The sequence below is a fragment of the Maylandia zebra genome, linkage group LG18, assembly GCF_041146795.1.
Source record: "Maylandia zebra isolate NMK-2024a linkage group LG18, Mzebra_GT3a, whole genome shotgun sequence".
Lineage (NCBI taxonomy): Eukaryota > Metazoa > Chordata > Actinopteri > Cichliformes > Cichlidae > Maylandia > Maylandia zebra.
In genome coordinates, this window is record NC_135184.1 from 24523777 (window position 1) to 24544303 (window position 20527).

The 20527-nt window shown below is 41.9% G+C and overlaps 3 protein-coding genes across 3 annotated transcripts; 1 reads left to right on the top strand and 2 right to left on the bottom strand.

Annotated features, from left to right (window-relative positions):
- The first annotated feature begins 3 nt into the window (after positions 1-3).
- Positions 4-9342, top strand: selenof (selenoprotein F). The gene is made up of 5 exons (XM_004570535.6): positions 4-126; positions 2573-2740; positions 7206-7269; positions 7675-7724; positions 7844-9342. The coding sequence occupies exons 1-5, from the start codon at positions 79-81 to the stop codon at positions 7973-7975; spliced, it is 462 nt and encodes a 153-aa protein (XP_004570592.2). The 5' UTR covers positions 4-78; the 3' UTR covers positions 7976-9342.
- Positions 9343-9717: 375 nt separating this feature from the next.
- Positions 9718-13986, bottom strand: cldn18 (claudin 18). The gene is made up of 5 exons (XM_004570534.4): positions 13651-13986; positions 12108-12272; positions 10536-10674; positions 10316-10429; positions 9718-10157 (listed from the first exon to the last, which is right to left on the bottom strand). The coding sequence occupies exons 1-5, from the start codon at positions 13868-13870 to the stop codon at positions 10061-10063; spliced, it is 735 nt and encodes a 244-aa protein (XP_004570591.1). The 5' UTR covers positions 13871-13986; the 3' UTR covers positions 9718-10060.
- A 1196-nt stretch (positions 13987-15182) lies between these two features.
- LOC101487145 (transcription factor Sox-14) lies at positions 15183-16507 on the bottom strand. Its single transcript, XM_004570533.2, has one exon. The coding sequence runs from the start codon at positions 16277-16279 to the stop codon at positions 15554-15556; it is 726 nt and encodes a 241-aa protein (XP_004570590.1). The 5' UTR covers positions 16280-16507; the 3' UTR covers positions 15183-15553.
- Between the last annotated feature and the right edge of the window lie 4020 nt (positions 16508-20527).

Sequence of the window (20527 nt, forward strand, 5' to 3'; positions counted from 1 at the left end):
CAGGCGCGACCACGGACCGGCCTTCAGTGGAATAAAGAGGTCCTAATAGTAGTTTTCGCTAACAAAGCAGGCTCCAAAATGTCGGGAGAGGTATATCTCCTGTGGCTCCTGTCGCTGTTACAGACGGTGAGTTTATTAACTGTGAGAAATGGCAGCGCTGGCCGCTGTCACAGCTGCTTACAGTGAGTGTGAGCGGCTGCGGGGCTGTTTTTTGGCGATCTTTAGGTTCAGCTTTTAATGAGCCACATCCTGCTGCACCCGGAGCTTCAAACTGACGTGGCTTATCCTGAAAACAGCTCCGAGTCCCGGGGGAAGTGATACCTTTATAATGTGCTTGTTAGATTTTTGCTACTTATTATGTAGTTACTTTTTCGAGTCTTGTGTATTTTTAGGAGAAAGTCGATGACAAAGAGAAGACTTCCGGTGTACTAAATTTACTGTACCTGAGCGCTTCTCAGTGCCGGTGCCGTGCTGAAAAGTGATTGGTAGAATTTCAACTGTTGTAAATGATTTATTTTCTATCAAACATACATCTTATAAATGATATCCAGTCGTTTTGAGCTACAAGGAATATTTCTGTCACAAGGTAGAATCTGCAAGTTTTTATGTGCCCTTTATTTATTTGGGTACAAAAAAGCTTCATTGACATTAGCTGTCTTTTTCTTTGTAGAGAGTGAGATGTAGCCAAGATGGCAGCACAAATAGCAAGAAATATAACATATTTCTATAACGATATTAAAAATGACTGGATTGGTTATAATGTAGATCATAGAGTGGGTACAATAAAGCCGGGTCATAAAGATGCTTGTGCAACAGGTCATTTTATATAGAACTTCCTTCATAGACCCTGTTGACTGCAGTCTATTGAATAATATAAGCAAAAGCCTTTGACATAAAAACACACACAGAATCATTGGAAATGACAATCGTTTGCGCTACAACAGTTTAAAATCTTGTAGTTTATTTAGAAGATAACCTTTCATGCTAAAGTTAAAGGGAGACAATCATCAGAATGAGATCTTCCTCGACCCAAATATGAAAGTGTTTGTGGGGTGGTCGAATGTAAGAGGACACTGATGCGAAAGCGAATCACGTTTTCCTGCCGGGGGCGTCTTCAAGGAAAGCTGACAAAGTTGATTAACAAACAGCAGCCCGGTGGTCTGTTATTCACAGGCTGATTTAAGCAATCTAACCCTGAAATCTTCCACGCAGAAGACTTTTGCTACTTCAGGTTATTGTTATGTGTTTTAAACTGGTGTGTTAGGTTCTTTGGAAATCTCGTTCAAAGGCATCTGGCGTATGAAATGCGTGATTTTATGTTTGTTTCTGTTAGAGTAAATATGCATCATTTACAGTTTAAAATGATTCTTATTTTATCTTATACTGGGGGCTTGGTGGAAACCCCAGTTCATCCTTTGATGATAAAAGCCCGTCCTTTAAGCTAGCTTTCTTCTGATTGGCTGCCCCTCATAAACAAAATGTTTAATCAGCTGGTAGGTGAGCTGCTGTGCTGTAGCCAGAGCTGCTTGCCTTAGACGACCATGTTAGGGCATCCTCGCTTTATGACAGCATACCGAGCCAATAATGGAGAAAAAACCAAACAAACTGAGTGTTTGGAGCAGTGTGAAGCCTGAGCTTGAAAGTACCACACACACTGTCAGGTTGGGTGGTACTCTGTCACGTTAAGGAGACACACAGAAATATAGCATGTCACATAATTTTGCACTACGTAGGAGCTGACAGCAGGGTACAAGAGTTTCTAGCAGAGTTTCCAGTCCATTTCAGAATTCAGTTGAATATTTTATTACTCATTTTTAAGAGTCTGACGCCCACTTAAGTGAACTTTTGAGACCCTACACTTCTATCAGAGCACTGAAGTTTACAAACCATCTGCTCTTGGATATTTCTAGATCCAGGTTTAAAAGCAGAGGCGATAGAACCTTTTCACTCTTGGTTCCTAATCTTTCTAACAACTTACCTTTTCACAAAAGAGCTGCCTGCTCTTCCTATCATTTTCAAACACTTTTAAAAACCCATTTGTTCTTGCTTTGTACCCTGGTTTTTATTCTGCAAACAGTCTTGTGTACTTGTTTTATTAGATTTTTAGTGTGTACACATTGTAGTGACTGTTAAGTGTATATTTTGTATAACCTGTACAGCACTGTAGCGTGTAGCATGTTAATGTGTTTCACTATATTACACAGATAACTCAATGTTCCCTGAGTGACAGTAGTATTAATACCATTTGAGGTACTCATTTAGATTGTACTTTGGATAAAAGCTACAAATTATAATTGGTGAAGTGTATATACTTTGGTTTTACTCAATAATATAATTCAGCTTTGCCTAGAATAATAATTAATAATATATTTTCCAGTTATGTTGATATCTAAATTTGTTTTGAGATGGCATAACTGTCCTAGTACTCTAAAATCTTATATGACAAAGTACTTAATTGTTGCTAATTTGAACTTTTTAGTTGTAGTTGTGCCGTTGGAACCTAACACTTCTGTCCTTTATGAAAACATTTGTTTCTTCCTCCCTTTATCGTTGTCCTTGTACCTCCCTACAGCTGTCGGCATACGGTGCCGATCTTTCGTCTGAGGCTTGCAGGGAGCTGGGTTTCTCCAGCAACCTGCTGTGCAGTTCCTGTGACCTGCTCGGGGAGTTCAGCCTCGCCAAGCTCCAGCCTAATTGTCGGCAGTGCTGCCAGCAGGAGGCCCAGATGGACGGGCGCAAGGTAAAGAGAAAAACGGAGGGCTCACGGATCGGGTCGACAGAAAGCAACTGCCTGTCTAGATTAAGGCACAGCGTGCAGTGTGACACAAGGAGATTCAATCAGAGTAGATGAAGTGTAACCACAACTAAGGTTAAATAAAGAGCATATAGTGACATTAAAAAATTCATGTTTCTTAACTGTGGGGGTCTTGAGCTATGAATGAATGCTTAGTTTTAAAGAAGACATTTTGTTCTGTTCCTCAGTTGTTTGCAGAAGGGTTTACAGGACCTCTGTCGAAATGTGTCACGTTTACTGACAGGGTCATGTCCCTCAACGCTCGAACTGCTACTAAAAACAGCCGAGCTTTATCCAGCCTTCCGGTTGACACTGTTTGCAGCTGTGCCACACACAGCTTGTTAGTAGCTGTCCGTCTCAATCTTTCTCAGATGTTCAAAGTCGAGGCTCCTTAACCTCAGCTCGGGGTCGGCGTGTCAGGTGTTACCCTGTCTGTAAGCAGTGAGGGCAAGTTACTGTATGCTCGCTGCCCCGGATATTACAGCTTGCTTGGGAGGACTCTCTGCTGTGCTCTGGCAGATCAACACTGACTTAAGTGATGGTGGAAAAACAATGTAATTTTTCCCTGATTAAGCAGGGCCCCCAGTGCGTGCGTGCGTGCGTGCGTGTGTGCGGTATCCTAGCAACAGCACCTTGGAAATGTGCAGCACACACCTCATTACACCTCTTGATGATAACTGTGTTTCAGACAGACACTTAGAGCAGAGATTACTCCTCTTCGGCGTTGGAGTGAAAATGTCACTTAGAAGAGCAGTTGCCCATCTCTCGCTGCACTCAGAGGTCTCCGATGGAAACGACGGCGTCACTAAGCACATTTTTATCCTCAGACGGCGACAATTATCTGCCTTAAGAATTCCTTTCAGCATCTCAATTGCCATCAGCGCCGTATTGTTAAAGCCTTCGGACAAATGGCTTACTGCACAGCCTGGTCGATTAGTAAGATTCACTGAGCACGGAGGGCATTTCGCTTACTCATCTTCGAATGTGCTCTTCTCTGCAGACCACCTGGGTGCAGCAGCACTTCAGCTCCTCTGGGTGTGAATGATGTATTACATCTCTGTAGAACAGCTAAACCTTTATGAGAGTGTCTCAGACCTCTGTGGTGCACAATTGATGATGGTAACACTGGAGGCCTTAGTTTCTTGACTTGTGCTTGTTTCCAGCTCGATTTATTATTAAACTACACTAGACCACCTTTAGGAAATTCTCATTTCAAAATAATCCTCTGTCAGAGATTTACAGTTAACAAACAGTCAGGTGAATAAACAACACTGAGACACTTGATACTGATAATGTGCGGCACGGGTGAAACTCAGACAGAGAGTCACCCCGAGCTGCAGTATTCGTTTATTTTTATAGCAGAAGCAGGGTGGGACAAGCATAGCAGTTTCCTTTAATTCTGCATACGTGGGTGTATGTATCACTAAGTTCGTGTGTGTGTGTGCTAATCTCTTTCAGTAAAAGTCACAGGGTCAGCTTCCTGTTTCTACAGAAAGCTGTGTCTGGTGAAATATGTGAACATAAGCATGACATAACATTTGAAGCATAATCAAATAAAACAGTAAAAACTCCGTGACCTCCTCATTTATATACTGCTCAAAAAAGTAAAGGAACATTTTTTTTAAATCCCTGTATAGCATCAAGTCAGTTAAACCTCTGGGATATTGATCTGCTGTTAAGTTGCTGAGGGGGTTGTTAATCAGTTTCAGCTGCTTTGGTGTTAATGAAATTAAGAGACAGGCAGTTACTCTAGGAGGGCTGGACAGGACGGTTAAAGTCCTTACCCCAGCAGCAGGACAGCGGTCTGCTTCTTTGGGCAAGGAGGAACAGGATAAGCACTGCCAAAGCTCCAAAATGACCTCTGGAGTCAAACAACTAGAAACAGACTTCATGAGGCTGTGTAGTCAAATTGGGATTTGCCATAGAGTACCAGAACTGGCACTGGTGCCCGGTGCTTTTCACAGATGAGAGCAGGTTCACCCAGAGCACATGTGAAAGACCTGAAAGGATCTGGAGAAGCCGAGGAGAAAATTTGGTGGTGGGTCAGTGATGGTCTGGGGAGGTAAATCTATGGAGACGGGCAACAGCACCCTGACTGCCATTAGGTATCTGGATGAAATCCTTGTGCTCGTTGTCAGAACTTACGTTGGTGCAGTGGGTCCTGGATTACTCCTAATGCATGACAGTGCCTGACCTCATGTGGGGAAAGTATGCAGGCAGTTCCTGGAAGATGAAGGAACTGATACCACTGATCAGCCCCGCACTCGCCCGACCTAAATCCACCAAAACACCTCTTGAACGTTTTGTTTTGGTCTGACACCACTAAGTTGCTCCTCAGACTGCCCAGGAGCTCTTTGCCACATCATAGTTTCAGTTAGATTTTTGGGGTGTCTTTGAATCTAGCCCTCTGATTGCTGCATTTGATGGAAATGAAAACAAACACATTAGCCAGTCCATATCCAGCAGTATTTGTTTTCTCATTCAGATCTGATGTTTTCAACTTTTAGCTTTAGTTTTCTTGAGAAGTGTATTTTACTGAGCCTCCCTGCAGCCCCTCAGATCATCATCGGTCTGAAACAAGTTATTTTAGCTGTTTTCTTCATTAAAAATCATACTTTACAATACATTGGCTGATTTTTGAACAAGATTCCTGTTGGCTGGTTACGTAGTGTTTGGGGCCCCCACAAAAAAGCTTTTCTTTGCTGGACAAACAGCAAAATGTTCTGAGATCAGCGACTAACTGATTACTCAAAAAGAAGTGTTAGAATCAGGAACGGTCCTGATCATCGTGGAAAATATGGATTATACGTTGGCTGTATATTCCCTGTAAACTTCTAATGTAATCTGTTCAGATGAGATGATTTTATATTGATCTATCAAAGCTGACCTCTAAGTCAGCTTATTTTGACAGGATAACCATTAGATTAAGACATGCCAGAGGTAAAGTTAAGCTTTTAAAGTCTGATTCTTTCTTTATTTATTCATTTTTAGCTTTGAAATCACTGATGGAGGGGGTGATTAGTTAATTAACAACACTTTGAAATGTTAAAGTGCTGCAGTAGGTCTGGATAAAGTAATCCATCATTAGCTTCCCGCTCCCAACCGAGTCGTGACTTTCCACCGATCTTCTGATCTGCCATGTGTGGTAAAATGAAAAGCTTGGAAATTTAATTTAAGCTGTGCCGATGGTTTACAGACACACAGAGGAGGACGGGGAGATAAGATAAGATAAGATAACCTTTATTAGTCCCACACGTGGGAAATTTGTTTTGTCACAGCAGGAAGTGGACAGTGCAAAAGTTATGACGCAAAAATTAGAATACAATAAGAATAAATACAGTACACAGCTGTACAGAATAGAATAAAATAATATACTATATACAGTAGAATAAAATAGAATAAAAATATACAATAAGATAAAAATAGAATACGAATGCTATATACAACTGAGTAAAAATACAACGATGCCAGAAAAGATTATTGCACTTAGTGTTATTGCACATGTGTGGATGTGTGTGTTTGTTCAGTTAAAGTCTTTGTTGTGGAGTCTGACAGCAGTGGGGAGGAAAGACCTGCGAAATCTCTCCGTCCCACACCGTGGGTGCCGCAGTCTCCCACTGAAGGAGCTGCTCAGTGCTGTCACAGTCTGCTGCATGGGGTGGGAGACGTTGTCCAACAGGGATGACAGCTTAGCCGCCATTCTCCTGTCACTCACCACCTCCACTGGGTCCAGAGGGCATCCTAGAACAGAGCTGGCCCTTCGGATCACCCTGTTCAGTCTCTTCCTGTCCCCAGCAGAGATGCTGCCGCCCCAGCAGACCACACCATAAAAGATAGCAGAAGCCACCACAGAGTCATAGAAGGTCTTCAGGAGTGGGCCCTCCACCCCAAACGACCTGAGTCTCCGCAGCAGGTACAGCCTGCTCTGCCCTTTCCTGTAGAGGGCGTCTGAGTTATGAGTCCAGTCCAGTCTGTTGTTCAGATGAACACCAAGAACAGGAGAGGATCTTAGCCTTGCATGCGTAATTTAATTTGCTGTGCGAACCGGCCAACCAGGCCATTTACCACTCTCCTCCTTGAAAACAACACGCAGAGCGTGGCCTTGAAATACTGCTGTGACACTCCAATTTCCTCTAACTTATTGTGTGTTGGTGCCGGAGGTTTGATTACAAGTGAGCCCTGCACAAACCGCCATCCATCAGCCCCACTCCATATGCACAGGCTCACAGCTTAATGACCCCCAAGGAGTCGCCCGGACACATTTATGAATCAGTCTGCCTGAATCAAATTACTCCTTCGGGCAGACAGTCCATCCCCAGTGGAGCTTCGGTCCTCTCAGACTGTGTGCAGGCGTTAATGTGTTGGGAGGAAATCTCTCGGACTGCCTCATGTTGCGTTTCTCTCTGTGCAGCTCTACGCTGGAGCCATCCTCGAGGTGTGTGGATGAAAACTGGGGAGGTTCCCTCAAGTCCAAGGTGAGTCCTCAGTTGGGGCATCATTACTTTTTTTTGGAACAACAGCTTTAACTGAAACTGATCTTCCTCCGTTGTGTGAGTCTGTGTTTTAATCAGTGGGAGGGACAACAGCACTAAAAAGCCAGCAGGACTGTTTTCAAACAGCCTTTTGAAGCATTTGTTTATCCTTTGTCTCTCCCACATGGAGACGTGTGGTTAAACCTGGTGTCAGGTTGCAGCGGTGTAGACGTCTGGAGCCCCACTTGTGCCATATGCTTGCTTCAGCTGTGTCCCTCCTGTGTTTACAACAGTCTCTTCTGCTGTTAAAAATCTATTTTGGGGATGTTTTGCAGTGGTCACTCATTCCAAACCTCTGAGCTAAAATATAAAGAGTTAACTGACTCATTTGTCTCTTTTTCCCATCAGCTTTTGTTAGGAGTGAGAAGCCAAAGATGTTCAAGGGTCTTCAGATCAAGGTAGCCATGATGAATCGTGTTGCTAATGTACCAGCATTGTTTGCCACAGTAATTATTCTCAGGAGATGTAAACCAGATTATGCTGATCAAATGAGCCTTTCTCGTTCTTCTCCCCGCAGTACGTCAGAGGCTCAGATCCTGTACTAAAGCTTTTGGATGACAACGGGAACATTGCTGAAGAACTCAGCATCCTCAAGTGGAACACAGACAGCGTGGAGGAGTTCCTGAGCGAAAAGTTGGACCGAATATAGACACGAGTTTTATTTTTTTTGTTTTTGTGTTTTTTATAATTTGGAAGACTCAGTTTCCCCAGATTACAAATAATGATTTATTCACTGCTTGTACTTGACTCTAGCTGTGCAGATAGTTTCGCTGTGAGGTCTGTGCCTCCACCTTCAGGTGAGAGGGATTTTGTTTGTGGTGCTCCGACACATTCGTACAAATAGCCATCCATAACTCGTCTGTGATCAGGCTGCTGCTGTAACAGGTGAACTGTTGCAGCTGTTAATCTGATTTCCCACGTTTTAGTCACCACAAATGAAATCTAGTTCATCTGCGTTTTATTAGCTCGTGGCAGAAAAACTCAGGAGACGTGAAAAATTCATCAAAATCTCTCGCCCTGGTTGGGGATTACTAGAGGAGTGAGCAGATATGATTTGTATTTTGTGTGAACTGAGATGTCTTAGTTATTTACCAATTTGTACACAACTTGGCCTTGATAGATGGTTTCTGAATCTCTGATCTGTACGACTGTTTGTTTTTTGTTTTGTTTTTTTGTATCTGAAAATCACGAGTCATCTGGATTTCACCAAACTGCTCACGTGAGAGTGTTCAACAGGATAATGTGAGCTTCAGTTCAGTTTTAATCATTAAGTACTGATCATACATTTAGGTTTGAAACGACCTTGGACATAATGAACTGTATTGTCTGTATGTGGGACTTCCTGTTCCCGTCTGTTTGATATTCTTGTATCATTTTAAATTTTTTTTTTTTTTTTTTTTTTTTTTTTTTGAATAATGCTCAGCATTGCGACTGATCGCATTTATAGTCGGAGTGAACAAATTCTAGGTCCTCTCCAAATGCAGATGTCTTTGCAGAGGCACACGTTAGTGAAGAGCTCACAGGAAACCAGTTTTGGGATGTGAAATCTGATGTAAATTTGTGTTTTTCTGCACCATCTGCTTTGAACAGAAACTGCATTTGTTTTTGGAAAGCTTTTTATGTCCAGGTGATGGGTCGAAATATGCAACAATAAACAGTCACTGATGATTTTTCTCTTCATGCTCTGTCCTTTCCATTAGACATTTCCATGCCAAGTCATTTGTAGTCACCAAACATCTGACTGTACTGTGGGTGCAGGTTTTAGATTCATAGGTATGACTTTACTGACATCTAGTGGTTATTTATGACATCACATCAGTCCTGTGATGCATTGCCATTTTTAAAAATTTATTTTATCTTTACAAATTGTGTTCTTATTGAATGGCCTTTTTTGTTATTATAAAAAAAACTTTTTTTTCAGCTGCTAATTTGGGTTTCAGTAGAGATGTTTCCATGTCAACACCAAAAATAAAGATACAGTTACAGAGCCATTAAAGCTCTGGATACTGGACTGGATCCAGCTGTCTGATGGTTTTTTACAGCAGAACCAGTTGAAGATGGGGCACCAGCACAATGTAGGTGGATTTCAGACAGCCTGAGTCCAGGTGCAGTAAGCTTCTAAGCACTGTTAAAATGAGCTCCAAGATATCTGCCTGGTTGCTTGTGTCAGCTTTAAACTTGCCTGACCTTATTACAGATCTCCCTTTACAACAATACATTTGTTTAGGAAACCGTGATACAGTAGCTGATTTTACCAGGTCTGCCTGTTCCTTGGACTTATCTGCAAAATATACAGCTTTAGTAAAAGTTTCTATACATACGTCATACTTTAAATACCTGCATGTATAGTCAGTAAATGCTTGGAGCGACCACAACCACTTGATGCACATATTTTAGGAATCACTGTTTTATTTTCAGACAGATAATGATTACACAAAACTCAAGTAAAAAAAAGAAGCTTCAGTTACATGCAGCATCTGAGCATCACATAACCACTGTTATGTCCATGTAAAAAAATAAAAATAATAATATAGCCAAAAACTCTTTCCTTGCACCTGCAGCTGGACAGACGTGAGACACTGCTAACTTCTACTATCAGAAAATAAGAATGCACAATTGAATGCGTATATGAAGCAAATGAAAATAAATCCCCTTATAAGGCAAACTGAACGTGTAAAGCTGGAAACACATTTCTATAGTAAAGTCACTACACGTGTTTACGCTGTGGCTGAGGTTACACATACTGGTGCTCTTTCTTGCCTCCCTCTGAGCGGTGGTCCATCACTTCAGTTTTGTTGTTGGACTGAGGTTTGTACACAACCCCTGGGTAACTGCAAAAGAAACAAATGGCAGGAAAAAATCTGTTGTGAAAATGTTTCTCTTGTAAATGTAAATGAAAAATTGAGGGGGGCATTTGTAGAGAACTGCTCCAGATAAAACTGCAGCAGAAAGTAATTTAAAAACATGATACATCTATGAGGGGACTTACCGTGGTTTCTCATCTTTTATCATCTCTCTGAAAGCGAGAGACTTCAGGATGCCACCAATGAGCAGGACGCCCCCGCCGATCCAGCCAACAAACAGTGCTGGGCCAAATGTGTAACTGGTAAAAAAAAAAGAAGAAGCAGAAAACAAAAAACATTACATTGCACACACACTATAGGAATTATTTGGTGAAATAATTACATGCAAGCAAAACAGCATCATACGTGGTTATTCCTACTCCGCCCATTCCCATGTTCATCCCCTCTCCCATCATTTCTTGTGTGTAGCTGGTGTAGGTGGACGTCCTGAAACTTTCCACAATTTGATTGGCATACACAGAAGCTCCTGCAATGCCACACACACCTGAGAGAAGGAGAAAAACAGGAGCTCAGTGATTTATTTACCTCTGCCACACTCTCAGCTTGGTCAAATACTGCTATAATGACTGCAGTGGATGCTCATATTAAATATGAGGTGTTTTAACTAATGAGGTGCAAATAATTCCTGTGGAGCCCAGACTGATCCAAACTGCATTCTGGGAGCCCATATCAGTTTATTTGACCATTAGATCAAATATACAGTCTGTGCTGTAAATTTCAGATGTCAGATGCAGTTAGCTTTAAGAATAGCTTTAAGAATACTTCCTGCAGTTAAAGTTATCTCCTGGATATGATGAATGTCAATACTTCTTTGCAAATACTGCAGTTTCATGAAAGAAATTATCATAGAAACTGTACAAATTAAAGTAAATACAACAAAAGCACAAGATTACATTAGTGTGAAAGAACCTCAGTAAAATTAAAGCATCACAACATTTGTGCAGCATTGTCCTGTACAAATGTTAAATAAATTACAGCATGGTTGCTTTAAATGTTACAGCAACTTGCTGGCAACACTGTAAGTATTTTACTTACTCTTACAGTGTAGCTCAGTATGGTGTCAGTGGATGGTTTTATATAAAATCAGCCAGGTCTGAGGAAAGTTTACAACCGACCCATTCAGAATCTGCTACTTTTGGTGGTCCCGTAACTTTAACATAATCTAATGAAAGTGTACAAAATTTTAACTTCAGTTCACATATTGTTCCAGTTACAGGCCCTCAAAGTATTTAAGGGTGGGTAGAACTTGGCTCTTTTTAGGTAGCATACATTTTTTCAGTATATTTGAGCCCTCATAACTTCATAAATACACCACATGAATATTTCATGGTTGAAAAAAATCAATAACAAAAACCATTTAAACTCTATTGAAAACTGAAACCAAATGGAAAAAATGTAATTTGGGTCAACTTCAAGGGTGGTTCACACAAGCTATCTCATATGAAAGAGCTCCGTTTGACCTTTTTACCTGTTCAGGCCAGGCTCAGCTTCAAGTTGCAATTACTTCTATGTCAAAATAGTTTTCTGTAACAATGATTTTAAGCCATTTGCATTCCTTGAGGGGCCTGTAACTCTGACAATCCTGTTAAAGTTACTGTATAAAAAACAAAAATGGGATATTTCGACAAAGTTTAGGAGAAACATTCACTGATTTGAATGACACCAGTCACAACGGATGTCCCTAATTGTATGACTTTCAGCACAGAGGCCCCGCCCACCTGCCTGTTTGTGAGGGGCATCCAATCGGGTTTTGCAATGTGCAAGATTAAAAAAAAAAGATGATTTTGAACCATTGGTCATACAAAGATACTCTGGGGGTGTCCAATAATAGACACCCTCCCCCCAAAAAAAGAAACAAAAAGACAAAAACAATTCAGTTTAGTTTGTACTAGAAAGTTCACAGAGGTAAATAATGACCTGCGATGACGAACATGATGCCAGCAGTGAGGCTCATGTTAGCCTTTGCGCTGTCTGCCATCTTGTTCATTGTGAGGCAGCTCAGGGAAAAGACTGATATCAGCATCCCGAGCACGCTCAGCACCACACCCACTATCATCAGAGCTCGCACCGTCTGGAAGGTACCTGGTGGACAGAAAACACGGAGACCTTAGCGCGTTACATTGACTCTAGTCAACCTAAGACCACTGATGAGTTCAGTTCAAGTCTTATTATGTCAAAAACTGTAGATGGCTTCACAAAAAACACTCAAGGTAGGCTTTTATACTGAAATGACTAATTCTTCAAATACAATGTGTCTAAAGATTTGAAGTGTGTTCTCTTACAGTAGATGTGCTGTTGGGAGGTGCCTTTGCTTGTTGTTTGTTCTGCTTTCTGATAACCGAGTCTGGGCCTGGCCTTTATGATAGAAATGCTAATGCAAACACTAATAGGTGCGGGCCCAACCCTCACAAAAACCAAGGGTTTGATCTCTTTCGGTGACACTTTTTTTGTTTTGTCTTAACTTCCTCTTTACTTAGTTTGAAACGTATCTACATCCTACACGACAGTTCAAAACTTCTACAGACACATTTAAAAACTCAGGTTCATGGCTGATGAACATGGTGAGGTTTTCACCCTATTATTACCAGTAGGGCATTTCACTTCTTAGCACTTTTCCTTTTTTATTTTTCATTTTTGTCCTCACTTCAGTTTTAGTTGGTTTCCAGTTTGGATTTGCTTTTTAAAATGATCATTATTTGTTTGTTTATCCATATGTGTATTTTTTTATTTTAATATTCAGAGTCTTTGTTAAAAGAAAATTTCAAATAAATGTAAAAAATAAGTTTTTACAGACATGATAATATACCTGTGAGTCAGGTTTATCAAGTTTTTATGTTGACCAAAATGAGTTTCCGAAGTGCAAAACATATTTTTTTCCCTACAAGTTCTTCAACCTAATAATTACATTTTACTTTGCAAAGAGTTCAGGGAGGTTTCTAAGTGAGGATGTTAATCAGCCAATGTAGTTCACTTCATTATTTTACAGTTTTGTTTTGTTTGTTTTTTGTTTTTTTACAAATTTGTTGAATGAAAGAGACGCAGAGAGGAAAGCAATCTTTTTCCAATGCTGTTGCTTTTACATGTTTCATCATGGCCGAAATGTTGATGTGAAACAACCTCCTCCTGGGACATTTGAGAGGAAGCATATGTTGGATCTCGACATACGGCCTTGTCCTGAACGTCTCCTGAGCACTCAAGACATTTTAAAATAACCAAATTACAGAATTGCTTCTATGATCAGTGAAAATGTAACATCTCCTTTTAGAGCAGAGACGGAAGAGTGTTCATTTCCTTGTTAAGAAAAACTCCTGCGGCTGTGGCCTTGTCAGTGAGGGAAAAATAATTCCCAGCCTGAATATGTTCAGTGTTTAAGACAACAATGATTTAGACTAATTTGAAAGCAAACAGTCAGTCACCAGATAGGATGTGAAAATTAAGGCTTGAGAGAGCCTCGCCATACCTGAGTAACCCAGAAGGCCGTAGAGCGGGCGGCACTCTGTGAGTCCGGCGGAGGTCGTCTCACAGTCTTGCCACAGACCCTTGTAGGTATAAACGGAGGTCACGACCTGCTCCTGCCTGTCCTTCACGCTCCAGTTGTTCATGGCTGTGGCCGCAATGAGGGCAGCTGCACCGATGAGACCCAAGATGAATCCACCATTTTGCAGAACTGAAGGCGCCATTGTTGTGTGGTGGTTCGGAAGCTGGAAAATATACACCTCGGAGATGCAGTGTGTGTGTAGATTAATAGATACTACTTAAAGTATAGCTGGACATATAACTGAGTGTAGATTAAGGTGTCACAGGTGTGCCGTGTGATGCAGAGAATCAAAATGTGCAAAGAGGTGCTTTGTAGTCATGGTGGTAGTGTGGGTGGGTGGAGGAGACTGGGTGTTACCCCTGGGTGATACGGCAGCATGGGTTGGGCTACCAAGTGGTGTGAACGCAGTGGTGATAGGAACACCTGACACCTGAGAAAGAACGTTACTATTCCTGCGAATTACAAACTGTTTGTCAGTCTAGAATCGTTAGTAACTCCCTCACACCAGAAAAAAGTCTGGAAAAACAACGTACAGATACACACAGGTGAGCGGGAACCGATCAGGGTGGCCAAAGATCACCATCAGCTACACAGGAGGACTTAAGAAGTTTAAGAAGATTGCAGGCTCTCCTCTCTCTTGAGCTGCAGTGTCCCTGCTAAAAGTACAGTGAGGAATATTTGATGCATTTCTACCGTGTAATGCTGAACAAATGCACATTTAGACAATAAAGGACACCTTGTTTTTTTCCATTTACACTTCCAAATACAAGAGATTTGCTTGCTGAGCTTTTGTACATGAAGACCAGAGCTCACTGTGAGTTCTCTTTCTTGTATATTGTAGACGTGAAACAATTTTGTACCTCATACAGTTTCCATGATTCTGCTTATCACTTGGTCAACAAACGGGAGAGGAGATAAGTTCCTATTATTCGCTTATCATCACCCTGGCTCACTTTTGCTTAAACACACACACACTTACACACACGGAGTCATGCAGTAGTCAAACATGACTGGACTGGAAAATGTAATTTTGTAATGTTTGCAATGTTTGTCAGTTGCTGTGAAGTGTCTGTGATGTTTTAGTATCTGTTTGTCTTTAGTGTAAGTCTGTAAAACAGCTTATCAGGAGATATAGGTGGTTAGAGCTTAACACAATCGCAACAGTGAAGTATTATTACAGCTCATGTGTGATGTAAAATATGATTAACAGGGTTGTGAATCACCCCCAGTGACTACAACTACCAGCTTCTGCTTAATATTATTCATCAAACAGAAACTGACCCACTGCTTTACCTGGTTTAACACAGTCTTAATGCAGTTCTAAACATACATATATAGACAGTCCCTCTGAAAACATTTATTATTCCCAATTCAGAGTACAAATCAATCAATCAAACAAAAACAGTCCCACTTAATGAAGCAGATATTCTGTGGAATAACTGTCCAAGTGTGAGAACTAATGAAAACCTGACTGTTTTGGAAAGGGGGGAGGAGACAAGTCTATAACTTCAGCATGTTGGTCCTATGTTATGCATGTCCACTGTATTTAAACTGAAACGATTTTCCTTACAAAAGAGTAACAAATTAGCATCATCACCACCCTCCCCCTTCTCTAAATACTTTTTTTTACTCTATTTACATGGAATAAGGAGTAATACAGGGACTTTTATAGTTTTTTTTAATCAATCCGTGATTGAAATATCTGCGCTGACACTTTAATATTTAAATGTGGTCATCTAAGCCTGAGTCTCTAAACGACCTCTTCTTCTTTCTGTGCGCAAACTTTCCCCCTCCTGCCCATGCGTCTTTATGTGTATCCAGTCTGTCACACACTGGAGCTGGGTGAAGCGTACGAGTCCATGCCGCTCTTGGTCATCCCTCCAGGAAAGAGGATATATGCCACCTGGGGTTGTAAAGTAGCTGCAGACCAGGCGCCACAGTTACACGGCATCATGTATCCCGGGCCGGAAGGCGATGGGTGAGTGTGGGTGTGCTGTGCGGGGCAGGGCAGACCCCCAAACCCTCCAGTCTGGTATCCAAAAGTGTGCGCGCTGTAGGGCACGGCGCCTGCGGTCAGAGAGTGCGGTATCTCCGCCATCCGCTGGACAGCTCCGGTGCTGAAATGTGCCACCGGCTCCAGGAGAGAGAATGAGGAAGCAGCGGAGGCGGGAGCCAGGAGAGCTCTGGCTTTATCCCCGGGGACGAGAAAAGAGTCGATGGAAAATCCTTTCAAGTGTTCCGCTGCGTCCCCGAGTAAAGACGGCAACGGGAAAACGAACCGGTCCCTCTTCAGGAGACTCTTAGGTTTGCGCCGGGGTCTGTACTTGTAATCCGGGTGCTCCTTCATGTGCTGAGCCCGCAGTCTCTTGGCCTCGTCGATGTAGGGACGCTTCTCAGAGTCAGAGAGCATTTTCCACTCCGCTCCGAGTCTCTTGCTGATTTCAGAGTTGTGCATCTTCGGGTTTTCCCGGGCCATCTTCCTCCTCTGACCTCTGGACCAAACCATGAAGGCGTTCATAGGTCTCTTGATGTGATCTAAAGGTTTTGCCATCGCAGGGACAGACGCATTAATTAAAACACCTACTGACCGCACTTTAAATTCACCTACTCCTTCAAAAAGCTCATGTTTCTCTAGTGAGTAAAATGGAAAAGTGCGAAGAACTCTCGGGAATAGCCAGAGAAATATTTTAAGCTAACACTAAGTCCAAATTGACTGAAGCGTTTACACAAAGTGGAGCTGAAAACTACATAAAGCCAAAAGCCTGGGCGTATGAATGGAACCAAGAGGAAGCTTGTTATGGAAGATGCTGGGCATGTCATCCTCCTCATCATCACACCACTGTCACGGCGGGCCAAGCCAATGGGAATGAGAGAGCGCACTGTAATCCTCTCACAAAAAAACTGACTGTTAAGGCCTACAACATTTGAGGGGCACCCCCTCTTCTCGCTCTCCAACAGTTTTTAGTCTCTTCAAATCTCAACTGAGAGAAGCAGGGATGAAAACCAGCGAAGAAGCTGGACTGCAGAAAACTAGAAGCTAAAAGGATTTGTATGAGGGGGTTGAAAGGTGCGGCTGCTTGTGGCCCTGAATGCCTCATTTGCACAATAATAATCTTCATTTCAAAGGAAGTCAGCTACCTTTATTTTATTTTATTTTATTTTATTTTATTTTATTTTATTTTATTTTATTTTATTTTATTTTGACAGGTTTTCTGAAACTGTGCCACAGTTAGCACCACAGTTGTTCTTGGCTACAGTGTTTTCTTTTTCTACTCTTAGTTCTGTTCTAAATTTTGTGCTGTCCATTCAAAGTATTCTTGCATACCTCTTTTGTTAATCCACGTTGAACCAGCTCCTATTGTTTTTAAATGCATGGTGGAAAAAACACAGTGTCTAAAACCAATGTAATCAGCCCAAAAAATCCAACTGCAGCTTGTTAATTCCCCTCAAATTGCTAAAACTTCCAGATTCCCCTCCAACACGGATGACACGGCTCTTGAAATATGGCCCTGTGTAAAACTAAATTAAATGGGAATGCCTGCAGGTCTTGGCTGTTGGGCCAAACCCCAACAAGCCCTTGCATAATAAGCTGACACCTTTAAAATGCTTCCACTGGCTTTAGTGAGGAAAGACCAGTACATTTCCAAACAGGTAAGTGCTATTTCATTAGTATGCCTTAAAGATTTCCCCATATTCAGCTTGGCTGACTGTCTTTAGAAAGAAACTTGTCGGCAAGGGTCTTTGCCTCTTTGCCTCAACATCTTACTTTTGCATGCCATGGTTGTAAAACTGACAATGATTCAGACCTCAGTCCGATCTTAACAAAACGCCCCCAAACTCTCACCCTCCCTTTTTCCTGCAGTTTTCCCACTTTGCGATGCCACCCACCATGGCCCGATCTCTGTTCTCTCCAAACTCGCTTCCACATTTGCCGCAAAATCAGTTTTTACTCTTACCTTTTACATCGCTCATTTGAATTCTGTCCAATGACACAATGCAGGTTTATTATATATCAATATGTGCGTGAGTGGCTCACCCCTCCCTCCTTCGTACTCTGTGGGATCAATATTAATCAGAGCTGTAATTCACAGGTCCTGGGTGACTCCATTGATTGTTACAGGTTTTATCATTACTACCTTATCTGATCAAATGTATGCTTCAGCTTTCTCATCTGTTATTGAAATGACATTTTTAGAAACTTAGCAGCAACTTAACTATGATTTATATGTAGTTTATGTGCATATAATTTATTATTGCCTAATATAAAAGGTAACCCTAATGGTTTAATGTATAGAATACATGTACTGTAGAGGCTCAACATATAACAGGGTTTCCAGGCCCAAAAATGACTTCTGCGAAACGGATTATACCCACGACAGAAGCAGGATGTGTTTGTCTGTGAGCAGACCTGCGGTGGTCAGCTGAAGCTCAGGGTTTAGGTTTCGGTTGCAGCGATGAATTCAGATATCAGGGTACCAGCGAGAAGGGGGGGCTTTATTTCATTTACCTCCCACAATCAAAGGCGCTGCAGGCCTCTTCAAAGGCGAAATAAATGGACATAAAAGATCCGATAGGGCACAATGCGTCGGTGGTGGAGATGATAAGACGTTTTCGGGGAGTGTTTTTTTTCCCTGTGGGTTCCCTCGCAGCAGACGGGCTGGAGGGATAAAGTGATTGGCAGCAGGGGTCAGACAGCTGATCTGTCTCCTCATAGCTGTGCTGTTATCTCCCATGCGGTAGGTTCAGACGGGCCTCGCACGCAGGAGGCACCCGCAGCCACACAGAGACAATTATTGCTTCTGCAGAGGGACCATGTTTTAGAGAGTTTTCCACTGTTTGAAAACAACAACGTGCAAGGTAGACTGCACAAAGGGCAGCGCGGGGAAACTATCTTTGTCACTGGTATATGTCTTTTTTCTTTATCCTGCAGAAAGCTCTCTCTGTTGTTTTAGTTGGGGGGGAAATAAAAATAAATAAAAGAAAAACGTGTATTGTGTCTGTGTTTGGAGTGACTTCTAAGAAAGGGCAGTGTTTCAACTCTGGAGAGATGATGGGGGGGAAATGGGTAATAAGAAAAACTGCCAGCAGCACAAAATGGCTGTCGTAATCCGGTTATCCCCAAGGCTCTAAAGATACCGGTCCTCTCCTTAGGAGTCTATCTTTTCTTCTTATGTCAAAACTGTCCTCTATGCACTCAGGTGGATTAAGGAGTCACACTGTAGAAAGAAATTGACAGGTACAAAAAGACCTGGGGGTGAAAAGGAAATGAAAGACGACACGGAGAGGCAGGCCAGGCACTCAAGCCGGGGAGTGTGCTGGCGTCTGACAAGAAAAGAATCCATCAAGTCAACTTAATGTTGAGGGAAGAGCAGTTTCCTGCTTATTTACCACATTAATTGACTGCATATTTATTGGCAGAGCTGATTAGTAATCACATAAGTCTTTAATCTTATGAAATAGCTTTTTAAAAAGATGAAACACTCATGGGTTTGACAGGTATATTGTTCACTGATGTTCCAACATAGTTTGTGTTGGGCTTAATAGAAGCTCCTCCAGGCTGTCCCTAAGAGAAGATTACATCCCGGATAGGTCATGTCACGGTGCATTGTTAAAATAAAGCCCCCACTTCGAATTCACTGTTTTAACTGGGAGTCAGTTGGCTAAAATCAGCCTGTTTTAATCGTTTAATCATGGTTCAGAGGAACCTTCTTACAGTCATTGTTGGGATGTTCTGGGGATTTTTCCTTTGGGGAAAAGGGTTTATTGGAAAATTGCATGAATGGCTTTAAAATCCTTACTACAATCTGCCCAACCTTGTCTGCTGGGAGGTGGATCAAAGCTGCTGTAAAGGCTTATTAATAGGAGAGTTTGGGCTGCTCTGACAAGGCTTGGAACTACAGCACGGCCTGATTTTACTGACTGGGTAAAGCTCGTGACGTGTAAACAACGGCTCCTTTTCAGCTCGTGAGAGCAAATGAAAAGTTGAGCTGGGGCGGATCACTTTCTTAATGATATGAAAGGTAGTTACAGGAGCCCGTAAAATATGAAGGGAGAAACATTGTTACTTGAATTTATCCATCATCCCCTCCAATCAGCCAATCAGACGACAGCCCCTCGATGCATTTAGGCATGTAGACATTGTCAAGATGACCTGGTAAAGTTCAAACTGAGCATCAGAATGTGGAAGAAAGGTGATTTAAATCTCAATCTCTGCCATGACATTCAGATGGTAGCGTCATAATTTGGTGTAAAGAACATGAATGCATCAACAGCTCAGGCTGCTGGTGGTGTAATGGTGCGGGGAATGTTTTCTTGGCACATTTTGGCTTCCTGTAGTACAAACAGAGTATTGTTAAAACGCCACAGCCTACCTAAATATTGCTGTTGACCACGTCCATTCTTTTATGACCACTGTGTACTCATTTTCTGATGGCTCCTTCTATCAGTGCACCATGTCACAAAGTTCAAATCATCTCAGTCTGGCTTCTTGAACAAGACAGCGAGTTCACTGCACTTAAATGACCTCCACAGTCACCACATCTCCTTTGGTGTTTGGTAGAAAAGGAGATTAATATCATGGATGTGGAGTCCAGCCTAGTACTAGTGTAGCCAGTAAAGTGACTCGTACATGCATTTGGGCAGATGTATGTTTCTCAGTACTTTCAGCCCAAATCCACAAATGAATTAAATAGATTAAGCTGTGAACTCCCCACCCCCGACCTAATTACTTAAATAGTTTGAGTTTCAGTGACTTTTCTACCCTCTCTCTCTCTCTCTCTCTCTCTCTTTTTTTTTTTTT